This window comes from Patiria miniata, unplaced genomic scaffold (genome assembly GCF_015706575.1).
Source record: "Patiria miniata isolate m_02_andy unplaced genomic scaffold, ASM1570657v1 HiC_scaffold_7, whole genome shotgun sequence".
Taxonomy (NCBI): domain Eukaryota; kingdom Metazoa; phylum Echinodermata; class Asteroidea; order Valvatida; family Asterinidae; genus Patiria; species Patiria miniata.
The window spans coordinates 12,729,325-12,744,791 of record NW_024037074.1 but is presented as its reverse complement, the minus strand read 5'-3'; the positions used below and the strand labels follow the sequence as shown (position 1 = coordinate 12,744,791).

The 15,467-nt window shown below is 41.5% G+C and overlaps 1 protein-coding gene across 1 annotated transcript in view; it reads left to right on the top strand.

Annotated features, from left to right (window-relative positions):
* LOC119745375 (activating signal cointegrator 1 complex subunit 3-like) overlaps window positions 1-15,467 on the top strand; it is a 38,938-nt gene that overhangs the window by 19,720 nt on the left and 3,751 nt on the right. Inside the window, exons 16-38 of the mRNA XM_038221687.1 lie at window positions 187-378; window positions 642-866; window positions 979-1,098; window positions 1,537-1,788; window positions 2,304-2,486; window positions 3,122-3,347; window positions 3,496-3,749; window positions 3,849-4,017; window positions 4,631-4,722; window positions 4,841-4,969; window positions 5,111-5,196; window positions 5,502-5,668; window positions 5,764-5,909; window positions 6,399-6,519; window positions 6,789-6,931; window positions 7,299-7,436; window positions 7,613-7,733; window positions 7,838-7,970; window positions 12,501-12,626; window positions 13,019-13,130; window positions 13,669-13,803; window positions 14,206-14,261; window positions 15,274-15,442. Coding sequence (XP_038077615.1) covers window positions 187-378; window positions 642-866; window positions 979-1,098; window positions 1,537-1,788; window positions 2,304-2,486; window positions 3,122-3,347; window positions 3,496-3,749; window positions 3,849-4,017; window positions 4,631-4,722; window positions 4,841-4,969; window positions 5,111-5,196; window positions 5,502-5,668; window positions 5,764-5,909; window positions 6,399-6,519; window positions 6,789-6,931; window positions 7,299-7,436; window positions 7,613-7,733; window positions 7,838-7,970; window positions 12,501-12,626; window positions 13,019-13,130; window positions 13,669-13,803; window positions 14,206-14,261; window positions 15,274-15,442 — 3,495 coding nt within the window. The remainder of the gene's footprint in view (window positions 1-186; window positions 379-641; window positions 867-978; window positions 1,099-1,536; window positions 1,789-2,303; window positions 2,487-3,121; window positions 3,348-3,495; window positions 3,750-3,848; window positions 4,018-4,630; window positions 4,723-4,840; window positions 4,970-5,110; window positions 5,197-5,501; window positions 5,669-5,763; window positions 5,910-6,398; window positions 6,520-6,788; window positions 6,932-7,298; window positions 7,437-7,612; window positions 7,734-7,837; window positions 7,971-12,500; window positions 12,627-13,018; window positions 13,131-13,668; window positions 13,804-14,205; window positions 14,262-15,273; window positions 15,443-15,467) is intronic.

Below are 15,467 nucleotides of genomic sequence, written 5' to 3'. Positions count from 1 at the left end.
TCCGGAACCTTTTCCCAGATGGATTTTCCATCCCAAATTCCTGAATATCCTATTATTCCTCCTTGATTCTGTAACTTCAGGTTTCCAAATCCTGCAACAGGTGACTCCAGAACCTATTCCCAGACAGATTTTTCATCACGCATTTCTGAAAACACTTGTTTTTCATCCTTTATCCGCATTTTCCAGGTCTCCAAGTCCCGCAACAAGCAGCTGCGGGACCTCTTCCCAGACGGCTTCTCCATCCACCACGCCGGCATGCTGCGTCAGGATCGCACCATGGTGGAGAGGTGCTTCCGAGACGGCCACATCAAAGTCCTGGTCTGCACGGCCACGCTGGCCTGGGGGGTCAATCTGCCGGCTCATGCTGTCATCATCAAGGTCAAAATACGTTCTTAGCCCTTTCAGCATTTCAAGATATTATATTTGTCAGGAAAATTTTCATTGAAGGTGTTAACCCCCCCCCCAAATCTTTAACCTAAGAAAGTTAACTTCAGCCTTAATTGAGTCTAGTAAAGAATAGATAAGATTTTTTGCTATTGATGTATTGTAGTTACTTTAATACACAAATGTTGAAAAAAAAACCAACAAATTAGCCTGGTACCCTTCTCCAAAAACACTATCCTATTATCTGCATTGAGCAGGGTACCCAACTCTACGATGCCAACAAAGGAGTCTTCCGTGACCTGGGCATCCTGGACGTCATGCAGATCTTCGGCCGCGCCGGCCGTCCCCAATACGACGACCACGGCGAGGGTATCATCATCACCAGCCACGACAAACTCACCCACTACCTGTCCCTGATGACGCGGCAGAATCCCATCGAGAGCCAGTTTATTGAGAGCTTGGAGGACAACCTAAATGCAGAGGTGAGGAGTCTTCAATATTAGGCTTTGCCCGTCACCGACGAATATAAACTCTGTATACTCAGTGTGTAAGATGGTAAGCATTGAAATGATGATGTCTTGGGTTTTTTTTCAGATTGCTCTAGGCACAGTAAGCAATGTTGAGGAGGCAGTGAAGTGGCTGAGCTACACGTATCTGTACGTCAGGATGCATCTGAATCCTCTGGCCTACGGCGTCAACTACAAGAGCAAAGAGGTGCGTGTTGCTATGGAAACCGGTAATCATTGTAGAAATCGGTAATAAAAAAAAATGAATATTGAGAGAAAACATTTAATGGTAGTGCAGTTGACTAAATCAGGTTGTTGCGAAAGATAAATTAGAGCTAGATGTGACTTGTGATGACTTGTGGTGGATTTGTGATGATTTATGATTGACTTGCGATAGCTGCAATGACTTGTAATGGCTTGCGATTGACTTGGGATGACTCATGATGAACTTGTGATAACTTGTGATGACTTGTGATGACTTGTGATGACTTATGATTGATATGTAACTACTTCTGATGACTTGTGATTGACTTGTGATGATTTATGATAACCTGTGTTGACTTCTGATTGACATGATGTTAATATAACGGCTTATGATTGACTTGTGATGACTTCATAAGATAATCGTCTGTCTCATTTGTCTCAGAACGACCCCGGTCTCGAAAACTTCCGCAACGAGCTAATAGTCAAGGCCGGCCGGGCCCTGGACAAAGCCCAAATGATCCGCTTCAACGAGGCAACGAGGGACTTCCACTCCACGGACCTGGGCCGCATTGCCAGCCATTTCTACATCAAGTACGCCACCATCGAGACTTTCAACGAACTCTTGAAACCGTTGATGACAGAGTCGGGGGTCTTCAGCATGGTGTCTCAAGCGCAGGAGTTCCAACAGATCAAGGTCGGTCTTAGATGCTTCTGTTGACTTGTGATTACTTATGATGACTTGTGATTACTTATGATGACATATGATTGATTTGTGACGACTTGTGATTGACTTTGATGACTTCTTACGTCATTACTTTTGATGAAATGTTAACATTTAGAATCGCATACAGACAATTATGAGAGTGCCAACGTAGGGCTGGATAGCTCAGTTGGTAGAGCACCAGTATGCTGTTAAAGAGGTCAGAGGTTCAAATCACACTCCAGGGGCAGATCCAGCTAGGCTCAAGGGGGGGGGGGGGGGGGGGTTAGCTGTCAAGGAGGGTGGTGGGTAGCTGTCAAGGAGGGGAGGGGGTCAAGGGGAGGTTAACAGGTATGTGTTGCTTGTTTCGGCCTGAATTTTGCAGCTCAAGGGGGTGTGGGTTAGACACCCTATACCCCCATCGACATCCACCACTGCAAATCTTGGCAATTTTATAACTGCTCCATCATACTATTTTTCCCTTATTTAAGAATTGTTGTTTTCCGTAGGTTCGCGAGGATGAAATCAAGGAGCTGGACTTTCATCACTCATCGGATGGCAGTTGCTACATGCCGGCCGCGGGAGGGGTGGAGAACGCCCACGGGAAGGTCAACATCCTCCTCCAGACTTACATCTCCCGAGGGTTCGTGGAGAGCTTCTCCCTGGTGTCTGACTTGGCTTACGTGGCTCAGGTACGGCCAAGAAAAAAATCTTTCTCATCTGGGCTTTTAAAAAAAAAAAGGAGGGAGGCCCCCCTTTTTTTCAAGATGTCGGATTTTCCAAGATGAATTCGTCCATTTTCTCGACTTTTTTGTTGATACTTTTGTGGCCAAAGGAGCCATCACCCTTTCTACTAGATTTGAACTTGTATATATGGCTACAACTTTTGCTGAAAACACATTAAAAGACAAAATATGTTGTAAATGTATTTTTATTAAAATCAAAAGGGAAAAAAAGGAAACGGTTGGGGATGAGAAAGTGGTTGAATTTTTTTACTTGGCCTAATGTACAGGCTTGCAACTTTTTCTCAGATCTGCTGATTTTCCTCATTTGTTTACTTTTCATGAATGCCATTACAAATTGAAAAATAGTGTACAAATCTTGTCCTTGTTTTTTCCTAAAGTTCCGGTTGTATGCCTGAATGTAACTCTGCACTAATAGGTCGTTGGTTCGAGTCCCACCCAAGTTAAGTCGTGAAATTGTTTCTCACACGCTCTTGAAACCCATTGACCATACAGTACTTTTAGCATTCATTCCATCATCAAAGCACAAAACCTGATATTAAGGTAATATGAAACCTTCAATGTTTTTTGAAAAACCTGAACAGAATTCCGCCCGGATCATCCGCGCGCTCTTCGAGATCACACTCCGTAAGGGTTGGCCCTTGATGGCAGCCCAGCTCCTGACCCTATCCAAGATGGTGGACCGTCGCCTCTGGTCCTTCGAGAACCCCCTACGCCAGTTCCCTCAGCTCTCACAGGAAATCCAACGCAAGCTGGAGAACAAAAAACTGACCATAGATAAGCTTCGGGAGATGCCGGCTTCTGAAATTGGTGAGAGCATGCTTGTGTTTACGGAATTGAAAAACCAAACTTCTGATTCATTATTTAATTGTTTATCGACTACTTGGGCTCGTTCATAGTTGGATTTCATTGAATTTGGGAAGTCCTAAATTTTCCTTTTTTGTGGGCAAATTAAAAGGTCACCTGATCCACCACCTCTCCATGGGCGACAAGATCAAGCAATGCGTCAATCAGCTCCCGTGCATCGAGCTGGAAGCCACCATCCAGCCAATCACGCGGACCATCCTCCGCGTCCGACTGTCCATCACCCCGGCCTTCCGATGGAACGACCGCGTCCACGGCACAGCCTCTGAATCCTGGTGGATCTGGGTGGAGGACCCAGACAACAATCACGTCTACCACTCTGAGTATTTCCTACTGCACAAGAAACAGGTATCTCTCAAAATGCCACACTTCTCTTTAAGAAATAACCACTTATAATAAATCCACAAAGTTCTCTCAAAATCTCTTAATATTTTCCAATTTTACCAGGCTCTATCCCGAGAGACCCAAAGTCTGGTCTTCACGATTCCCATCTTTGAGCCGTTACCCAGCCAGTACTACATCAAGGCCATGTCAGATCGCTGGCTGGGGTCCGAGACCGTCTTTCCGATCTCCTTCCAGCATCTGATCCTGCCGGAGAAGCATCCGCCTCACACATGTAAGGAGAGCTGCTTAGCAGATTGCTAAGCTGGTGATAGGGTTACCATTTGAGAAAGGCTTGTGACATGCACAGTTTTTGGCTGGTGCACAGCTGAATATCGCTTAGCATTTCTGCTTATCTTGTATAATCTGAAAATATTCAGGAGCTGCTTAGCATTTTGCGTGGAAAATGAGGAGGGTTACCAATTCAGAGCCCCATGTCATGTATGCAATTCTTGGCTGGTGTACGGCTAAATATTGCTTATGCCACCCCCTCTCCCCCCCCCCAACAAAAATAAATAACACTGCTAATAATAATAATAATTAATAGATAAAAAATAAACAAAAATATAAAAAATAAATTCACTTTGCAGCTTATCAAAAGTACTCAGTATTCTGTCATATTTTTGTTTTGTTTTTCCTTCAAATTTACTGAAAGCTAGATTTGTTTTAAAGAAATTTGCTTCAGTAAGTTATTGCTAATGGTTTAATAGTTCACTTAACAAGGATAATAGGCTGATAATGTTCTTTATTTACCAAAAAATTGTGAAACAAATCCCACGACTTCCTGTTTACTAGTGCAGGCATCTTAACCAACATTTAAAATTTTTCGTTTGTCGTTTTAATTTCAGCTCTCTTAGATTTGATTCCACTACCCATCACAGCGCTGGGCAGGCCTGAATTTGAGGCATTGTACAAGTTCACTCACTTCAACCCCATACAGGTACAAACATTCAATCCTTCAGTTTCCTCTTTCAATTTCTGTTTCATATTCGCCCTCTGTCTCCATTTTGATTTGAAAAATCTTTTTTTTTGACAGAGTCTTTCTTGATTTTTTTCAGACACAGATCTTCCACACCCTGTACCATACCAATCACAATGTCCTGCTGGGCGCACCCACGGGCTCAGGCAAGACCATCGCGGCCGAAATCGCCATGTTTAGAGTCTTCAACGAACAGCCAGGCATGAAGGTACAACCCACAAAATACCATTTTTGTTTGGAAAAATGTAGAATTGTACAGAGTGATGCAGGAAGATCATGCAAAATGATAGTATTTATGAATTTTTATAAAATGGTAATATTTGAAGATTTCATTTTTTTTTCCTCGTAGGTTGTTTACATCGCGCCGTTGAAAGCTCTAGTCCGAGAAAGAATTGAAGATTGGAAGGTTCGACTGCAACAACAACTGGGCAAAAAGTAAAACAACAATGCATCACACTTTTCTTATTATGCAAACTTTGGTTGGTTTTGTTTGAAAATGTTTGATTAAGTTTAAAAGCCAATGTTATCTGATAATGTTACTTCAATAAATTTTACAGGAAATCAGACATATTCCTTTCAGCTGAGGAGAAATTGTGTGATATAAAAATGTTTAGATAATGTAAAGTTTAGAGTAATATTTATGAATCAGAGCAATTTGGCTAGACTTTTTTGTTTGTGCTGTACGCAAGCTTTCTGTTTGAAAAATATTCTGATGGTCAGTTCCCTTTCTTACGTCACAGTGTCATAGAGCTGACGGGAGACGTGATGCCAGACATCAGGGCCATCGGCAGCGCCGACGTGATCGTCACCACCCCGGAGAAATGGGACGGCGTCAGTCGGAGCTGGCAGACCCGGAAATACGTCAAGGCCGTGTCGCTCTTAGTCATTGACGAGATTCACTTGTTGGGTAAATCAAAGTCATCTAGCAGTTAATTCAAACTTAATTTCCACCAAGAAATGGAATAATCTCTGGTCATACTGTAACACATCATTTGTTTTCAGGGGACGAGCGAGGACCAGTCTTGGAGGTTATCGTCTCCAGAACTAACTTCATCTCGTCGCACACGGAGCAACCCTTGCGAGTAATCGGCCTGTCCACAGCACTCGCTAACGCCAGGGACCTTGCGGACTGGCTTGGAATCAAACAGGTTTGTTTCTTTACCTACTCCTGAGCCTAATGTTCCAATAGATAGAGTAGTCAGTTGACACAGTGGTTCTGTCTTCACCTTCTATGGTCCAGGTTCGATTCCAGCCCTGGTCCACACGAGGATCGGGTTTTCAGCCCCTACCTGATTCCGTGAGTTTTCCCTAGAAAATTCTTCCAGAAATTTCCTCCCAGCTCTAAAACTCAACATACATTTCTTCACTTTCCCAAACTAAGGTTTCTTCAGACTTGTAACAGTACTGTGGGTGCTTTCAACAAATTCTTGGTTTCGTTACCCCAAAATAAACGATAGTAAGAAAAAATTTGCAAATGGCATGGCGCTAGCGTGTCCTTCAATACTGGCGCTGTGTTTCATTGTCAATGTTGAAGGGGTACATTTGCATAGAGTCCAAAAGTGACTGAATTATTTAAAGAAATATTACATTAGCTTTTGTTTAATAATGGATGATACTTTTTCTCTTATAACCAACAGAATGGGCTGTTCAACTTCCGCCCGTCGGTCCGTCCCGTGCCCTTGGAGGTCCACATTCAGGGCTTTCCCGGCAAGCACTACTGCCCTCGCATGGCCACGATGAACAAGCCTACATTCCAAGGTGCGTACGACGAACCCTGGGCCCAATTTGGCTGAAGCTGCTAAGCAGAAAATATTTGCTTCTGGAAACCAGTCACGAGCAATATACTTTGCACGGCATTTTGGCTGGTAACCTGTTTTTGCTAAGCAATTTTTTTGTGTGTGCTTACACAAATATCACTAATATTCTTTAAAGCTAAAATACATACATTTGTATTCTGACTGATCAAATCAAAAGAAAGTTGTGTTTTAAACAAAAACAAGGATTGTTTTTTGGGTTTATGTTTACAGCGATTCGAACCCACTCTCCTATGAAGCCGACTTTGATTTTCGTGTCCTCACGTCGTCAGACCCGGCTGACTGCTCTGGATCTGATAGCCTTCCTAGCTGCTGAGGACAACCCCAAACAGTGGCTTCACATGGAGGAACAAAAGGTATTATTATTCATTAGTATTCAATACATATTCATTAGCTATTTGCTTATTTCATTGGTCAATTTTTCAATGTGTCCAGAAAGTAATCAAGTATTATTATATATGAATATTCATCACCTAATGCATATTCATGAGCTATTTGCATGTTTCATTGGTCAATTTCCCAATGTGTCTGGAAACAAAACAAGTATTGTTATGCATTAATATTCATCAACAAATGCATATGCATGAGCTGGTTTATTATTTCATTCGTCAATTTTCCAAAGTGTCGGGAATCAAAACAAGTATTGTTGTGCATAAATATTTATTACCTAATGCAAATTTTTGAGCTGTGAGTTTTTTAAACAAATCTTCCTTGGCCGTTTAGATTGAGAATCTGATAAGCGCTATTAAGGACACCAATCTCAAGTTGTGTCTAGCGTTCGGTATCGGCATGCATCACGCCGGGCTGCACGAGAGAGATCGTAGGACAGTGGAGGAACTCTTCGTCAACCAGAAAATACAGGTACTACAGTGCTGCTCTTTTCACCAGTGCTAACATTTATTCCTTGAATAGATACTTTGCGACAAGATCCCAGAAAATGAATCTTAAGGACATTCTTCAGTTATTAATTTTTTCATCTGCATTAGAGCATACTTAGCTTTTCATTCTGATAAAAAACTCATTTTTTGTCCTTGCAGGTTTTGATAGCTACCAGCACCCTGGCCTGGGGTGTCAACTTCCCCGCCCATCTTGTCGTGATCAAGGGAACGGAATTCTTTGACGGCAAGACCAAGCGATACGTCGACTTCCCAATCACAGGTAAGTTTGTTTTTTGCGTGAATAAAGCAACCCAAAAAAGCAAAGAGTGCCGATATTAAGGGATACTTGTGTGCTATTTCTAAAATGTTGTACTCATTCTCCAGATGTGCTCCAGATGATGGGCCGAGCTGGTCGGCCCCAGTTTGACGACCAAGGCACGGCCGTCATCTTCGTCCACGACATCAAGAAGCACTTCTACAAGAAGTTCCTGTACGAGCCGTTCCCCGTGGAGTCCAAGTAAGTCAATTCACAATGATCCAAATTATGACAATAATTAATTCTGAAGGTGCACTAATAAATTCATAAACTCTAAGAATGAACTTATTTTTAAATGTGGCTTTCTAAATGTGACTTTTGTAAGAATGCATAAACATTTGTCTAAGTCCACGCTGCTTTTGGACTTATTGTGATCGACTGGCGCAATTCACGCATTGGCTGACTTGTGACCGATAGTGTTCAGTCAAGATAAAAGTGGTGACAGTATGTGAGGGGGTGCTTGTAGTTTGTTCCGTGAAGTGAAGTAAATTTAGCGTCGCCGGTGAAAGCATGAAGCAACCAACTCATGCAGGGCTTGCCGAAGCTCCCTGTTCCTCAGGTAGTAAATGACGACATTCAGCCAACTGTTGTTAAAGAAAACAAAGTTGGCCATCAACGTGAAATTGTAGTGGTTATTACCGCTCGCCTGGAGTACCACAAGCAGGACAAATGTTGGCATCCAGCATATGAAGACCGTCATGGTTATGATGAACACTGTGGTAGCCGACTTGGTGCTGACTCTCTGCGGAGCGATCTGATCACCGTGGGCAACACTGATCTGATTCTGGGCGGCGATGCGACGTGCCTGTTGACGGGCGACGTTCAGAATGTACATGTAAAGGATGAGGATTATTCCGATAGAGATTGCCAGTATGGATCCAAATACGGCCGAACAAAAATTGCATATGATGTAGTCGCAACTGTCATGACTTGTGGATGTGTGATTTGGCAAATAAATGCCAAATAGAATGATGTGAAATGCCAGAGTCAGGATCCACGTGATGGCCACAATGATTTTAGCCCTCTTCAAAGTCATCAGTGTGGGATAGCGCAGCGAGTAGACGATGGCAACAAAGCGATCCATTGTTAGGAGAACGAGAGACAAAATACTCAGTGTGTAAAACGATCCCGATACAACAGCCCAGGCATTGCAGAGAAATTCCCCCAGATACCAGCGGTCACTGAAATATACCGTCAGCTCTGGGAGCCCCCAGAACAGCCCGATGCAGATGTCGGACACGGTTAGCGAAGCCATGAACACCTTGGTCGTTTCTTGGATGCCGCTGGCGCGACGGAGCACCACAAGGCATATCGGGTTGAGAGTCAGTATCAACACGACCGCCAGAGTTGTTAACACGTAGATGAGAACCTGAATTGGGTCTTTTTGCAACTGGTCGGGCACTCCTGTGGCTGATTCCATTGGGCCAAGTTCTGTCGCACCCATGATGGATAGTTTGGTTGTGCAAGTAACAGAAAAGTTGTCAGAGATTCCCGCTGTGTCAGTGCTGTCAGTTTATCTCACTGCGTAGATCTACTGGCTGACAGTTGTAGGTCTACTGGTTTGCTTTTTACTGCACATCGTTTCCGCCGTGTGCCAGTTGTGATCTCCTGTTTTCACTGCCATGGTTACGTCACCTGCTGTGGCTATTCAGTATCGTCGCGGCCTCACAGCATGATATAGTGGTTGGTCATCTTGACAAACGTCCCTATTGTTTTATCCCCCTTTCTCATCGATATTGCTGACCGTTGCTTGATCGGCCCTTCCAGGTCACTTATTCATTTCAAGAATTTTTACAGAACGTCTGACAAACTCTATCCCGTTCCCATGACAACCCTGCTCTCATTTTCAAAACACTCACCTAAATTGACTGGACCGGCCATTCATAATTTTTCTGTCAATCGATTTGTCCAATCATCACCCACGGATGACTTTCAATTGTAGAACGGATGTTAGTTTCCTCTTCATTACATCCAGTGACCTCAGTTGTAACGTTGCCTAATCAACCATGAAATTGACCCAATCCACTGTACTAGCCCCAGTTTTGGATAGGTTGTTTCACCGTGAATAATGACCTCTTGTAAGTGGTCAAACTCCGCCCTCTATTGTCCATGCACAGAGTCCATTAAGTACTATATTCGCCTGTCAATAAAATGGTGTACAGGGAAATTCAAGGTTTACTAACAGTATTTTCTCAAAGGGAATCACAGACGTAATCCTTAGAAAAGAGACTGGATATGGTTGGTTCTTTCCACGTTTCATGCTTGATACAAATATTTATTTCTAAATATCAATTTTGTTCGAAATCTACTTTCACATTATCACTTCAAAAACTTGAGAAAAACATTTACTTCCAAAATTGACTTAGAAATTAAATGTCTACATTTGTTCAAATCTTACTTTGTTGACAATTAAATCCAAGATTATTTTACTTAAAATACAATTATTGTCAGATATTTACAGTCAAACGGCACTTCTAAAATTTTCTCCGTTTTACACTTCTCCAATGTGTAGTTACTTAAGTTGTATGATTCTTTAGTTGATAATAAAATTTGTGTCTTTGAGTACATGTATGTCTAACATTGTCTCATCAGCCAAAGTTGACGCTACTTCGGCCATATTGTGACCGTCAAGAACACTTCACTTCAGATAGTTTTGAAAGTTTGAACGATGCTTTGACTTCATTCCTGCTGGGACAGTTAAGGTTGGGTTTTTACGAGAGTTTCATTAGAATCACCGGCGAAAGCACGAAGCTACCAATTCGTGCAGGGCTTGCCGAAGCTCCCTGTTCCTCAGGTAGTAAATGACGACATTCAGCCAACTGTTGCTGAAAAAGATCAAGCTGGACATCAAGGTCAGATTTAGCGGGAACAGATCAAAAATGATAGGAGCAATCACAATGTTAATGATAGTCGGGGCCCAGCATATGAAGACCGTCATGGTTATGATGAACACCGTGGTAGCGGACTTTGTGCTGACTCTCTGCGGAGCGTTCTGATCACCCCAGGCAATGCTGATCTGATTCTGGGCGGCGATGCGGCGTGCCTGCTGGCGTGCAACCTTAAGGATGTAGACATAGAGGATGCAGATGATTATGAGAGAGAGTGGCATAAGAGACATCACAAGGAGCGGACAAAATTCGCATAAGGGGCTCAGACATTGGTGAGGATGGGTCAGTGTGACAAAATTCCTTAAAAAGATGCCAAATACAATTATTAAAATGGTCAATGTGAGAGACCACGCGATAGCGATGATTATCTTTGCTCGCTTCAAAGTCATCAGTGTTGGATAACGCAGCGAGTAAATAATGGCAACAAAGCGATCCATTGTGAGAAGCATGAGTGACAATACGCTCATCGCGCCAAAGAATGGTGATGAGATGCCCCAGGCGATGCACAGAAATTCACCCAGCGCCCACTCCCTGGTGAAATGTTGTGTTAGCTCCGGGAGCACCCAGAACAGCCCGATGCAGATGTCGGACACGGTGAGTGAAGCCATGAACACCTTGGTCGTTTCTTGGATACCGCTGGCGCGACGGAGCACCACAAGGCATATTGGATTGAGAGTCAGAATTAAAACAACCGTCAGAGCCATTAAAACGCCGACGGAAACCTCGTACGGTGATATTGGCTCGTCGTGCAGATCCAGATGAGGTATTAGCGATTCATTCGTCAACTCGGTTGCATCAGCACGTTTTGGATTCATGTTGGATGGTTTGTCGTACAGCAGATTTTGTTTTAAGTTTCAAGAGGTACGTGCTCTGTCCGTGCTGTCAGTTTATCTCACCACATTTAAAAAGCTTTCTGTACTGCAAATTGTAATCTCATATTTTTACTGCCTTGGTCTGTCACTTGTTGCCTCTTTTATGAAGTGGTTGACCATTTCAGCTTACGTCACTGCTATTATCCTCCCTTCCCCCCCCCCCCCTCCTGGCCCTTGTATTGATTGTGTTTCCGGGCTGCTTATTTATTATCCATTGTTCACAGTTATATGGAACAATAATATCTTGTTCCCATGGTAATGCAGCTTTCAGTCATCCCCATTTTGTCTTAATTAACTGGCTATTCTCAGTTTTCTTGCAATCAATTTGTCCAGTGGCCTGGAATGGCTCTCAATTACATAACGGATATTAACAATTTTGTCTTCTTTCTAATGTATTTTTATTGGGTCAGTTTTGTGGTTGATTAAGCAATGCAATCAAGATCTAACCTTAGATTGCATTGCTTAATCAACCACAAAACTGACCCAATAAAATTACAATAGCTATATTGTGTTTCACCAAGAATAGACTACTTAAAATTCAGCATGTACAATATGGCATTTTTTGCAGCGACAATGCAGCGACAATGCAACGATGTGGTCTATTTTGAGTTACCCCATGTGTGCACATTTGAAATTTCTCAGTTCCCATAAAACCCCAGAAAATTTAAACAGACTTTTTCAGAATTCTGCAGAATACGAAATCTGAAAATTGCTTCAATGAAATTATTCATTTGGTACAATGTAATTCAGGAGACAAGGACACTCTAACATAAACAGCACTAATTTGTGCAAGATGTATACATGTCAGTTAAATATTGTGTTGATGTTATTTTGCAGTTTGTATGACTGATTGGGTACTGGGTTGTTTAAGTCTAGTTCGACTCGCCTTATCTTTTTCAATTATGCTAATATTGACATCTTTTGTGTTTAATACATTGCATTCATGTTTGTGGTTTTTTTTTCCTTCCAAGTTTGCTGGATGTTCTGGCAGAACATCTCAATGCCGAGATTGTCGCTGGAACCATCTCATCCAAGCAAGACGCCATGGATTACATCACCTGGACGTACTTCTTCAGACGGCTCGTCATGAACCCCAGGTACCGTGAGAATAAACGACAATCCTGCAATTGATGTCAACCCCGTTGTAATTAACTTAACATCTTGAAGTTCTCTGGGCACAAACATTTTACTCTTGTCTTTGAAAAATTATAAGACGGTGAACCCAGTGGCATCGTTGTCACAACTTTGCATATCTAAGATTTGGGCTAAATTTGCTAAGCACAGAATATTTGTTTAGCAGAAAAAAAGGTTACCAGCCAAAATGTTGTGTATTATGTAATACCTGTGACTGGTTCCCAACTCATTTTTGCTTAGCAGGTGCATTTTCTAAGTATATTTCCTGCTAAGTTTTGCACACAAATTGGCTTGTGCTTAAAACCATTTTTTTTTTGTAATTTCCATCATTTCTGTTATTTTTCTTTCTTTCAAGTTATTACAAGTTGGAGGAGACAGACCATTCAAGCATCAACAAGTACTTATCCTTCCTTGTGGAGAGATCTCTGCTTGAGCTGGAGAACTGCTACTGTCTGGCTATCGGAGAGGTAAGCAGTCAGTGAATTTAGAAGGGGGCCCGGATACTTTTTGTCATTTTCTTATTTGAATTTCAGTTCATCTTCCTCCATTCTGGTATGTTGACCCCCCCCCACTGAAGTATTGGACTTTTATATTATTTCCGAAAATATTTATATAAAAAAATATAAAAAATATATATATATATTTTTTTTTTTTTAAATCTGGCAATTTTCTTAAACTATAAAAAAGGTTTTTCTTTTAATTGTACCCAAACAGCTAAACTAATTTCCCAAGATATTTAACAACCCCCCCCCCCCAATTTCATTTCAAAATGTTTGATAATGACCTCTTAAACATTGGTCACATCATGGAAAAGATAAGTTCAGATTAATCCCTGCCCTCAAAAAAAAAAAAGAAAACAGAAAAAAATTGATCTACAAAAATTCCAAATCAAAAGTGACAACAGATTGCTGTAAATTACAGATATTTTATTCATGACCATAAAAACTGTTCAAATTGTCAAAACAAATCTCCAATAATGACCTTCCTTCTTGTTTTTCCTGTCAGGATAACCGCACCATCGAGCCCCTGACTCTGGGCCGTATCTGCTCCTTCTACTACCTCCATCACCAGTCTGTCCGCATGTTCAGAGATTCCCTCGGCCCCGATACCAGCCTGCCAGAGCTCATCTCCGTACTCTCTGTACGTCACTCAAATCAAGTCCTCCATTAATTTATGTTTATAAACCCTTTTGGTACCATGGTCCTAAAAGTGCAAGCCCCCCCCCCATAAAAAGTACTGTTGATTTTTGTCCTCTTGTAACTTTTGGCCACTTTTATGTTCCCTCCACAAGCACATTTCTTAACCGTGCTTTCTGAAAGAGAGTGTTTTTTTGCCACTGGATGTTTTGCAAAGACAAATACAATTGGGTCCACAGTACTTATCCTATGTTAAGTGGGAGGCGTTTTTTTTTTACGAGAGCTGGAGGTTCTACAAAAGCACTTAGAAAGAGAGGATCATAATGACAAATATTTGAATGAAAAAGTTATAGGAAAAGCAGAATAATTAAATGAAAAAAATAATTGACGTGTTTTTTTCCCCCAGGATGCCCATGAGTATGAGATGCTGCCAGTCAGACACAATGAAGATGGCATCAATAGGTCAGAGGCCACATTTGAACTTTTCATATTTTTAATAACTGGTTAAATTTTACTCCATTCCTGAACAGCCTGGAAAAGTCAAAGCTTAAAAAAGAAAAAAAATAACAAAAATACTTCAAAACGTACAGTTTTTTGTTTAATTCATTTTTCTTTAGCCAAAGTAACCTTTGTGTAGAAATATTTGCAAGACTTGTGTGTACACCTTCAAGGTCAATTCGTCAAACAAGAATGTCTAACTTCGGCCAGACTTTGCCAAATGAGTTTACAGTATAAAATTGTAAAATAATTATCAAACATGTTTTTTTGTATACAATTTTTAATCAATCCACTAGTCGTCAACAAACAGTGGAATCGTTATTATTTATGTTTTCATATCCATTATATATTTTTGCTTATATTTATCATCTATTGTGCATCCAATTTCATTTTACTTAAAGGGAATATACAACATTTGCAAACATCGAAAAATAAAACTACCAAGTTTTTACGAAATACCTTACTAGGATGTTGGTAAATGACAGTCTAAAGCATCCTGTAAAATTATGGCACCTGGTGTGAAGTCATTTTCAAGAAATGTATACATTTCCAACAGTGGTCGGCCGACTACCGTTGGAAAAACCTAACTATTTTTCAACTACTGCTCCAACTTTACATATTTTTCAGTCCAGATTTTGTTTGCTATTGGTTACATGTTTCATGAACGGGTGCAGGCCAGCTAGACTGGTTCCCTTACCTTACAATTTTCCGGCATTTATAAATTGATCCATTTTATCTTTAGTGGAGTCAAGGAACCAGACTACTTGAACATTTTTGTTTTTCTTGGTTTTTCCAGCATTTTCGAACACAAAACTTCAAACATGTCAGTGTAACAATATTTGATCTATTATACTAACCCCTCAAATAGTTCATTTCTGAAAATTACAGCAAAAGCCAATGATGTACATTCCCTTTAAACAAGTCCTCCTACCATTCGCTTCCAATAATTGCACCCAAAACTATTTATTCTCCACAGCGACCTTGCCAAGAAGCTCCCATTAGAGGTCAACCCTCACTCCTTCGACAGCCCCCACACCAAGGCCCACCTACTCCTACAGGCCCACTACGAGCGACAACCCTTACCCTCCAGCGACTACTCCACTGACCTGAAATCCGTGCTCGACCAGTCCATACGAATCATGCAGGTAAAAGGGCAGGCATCTTCATCTG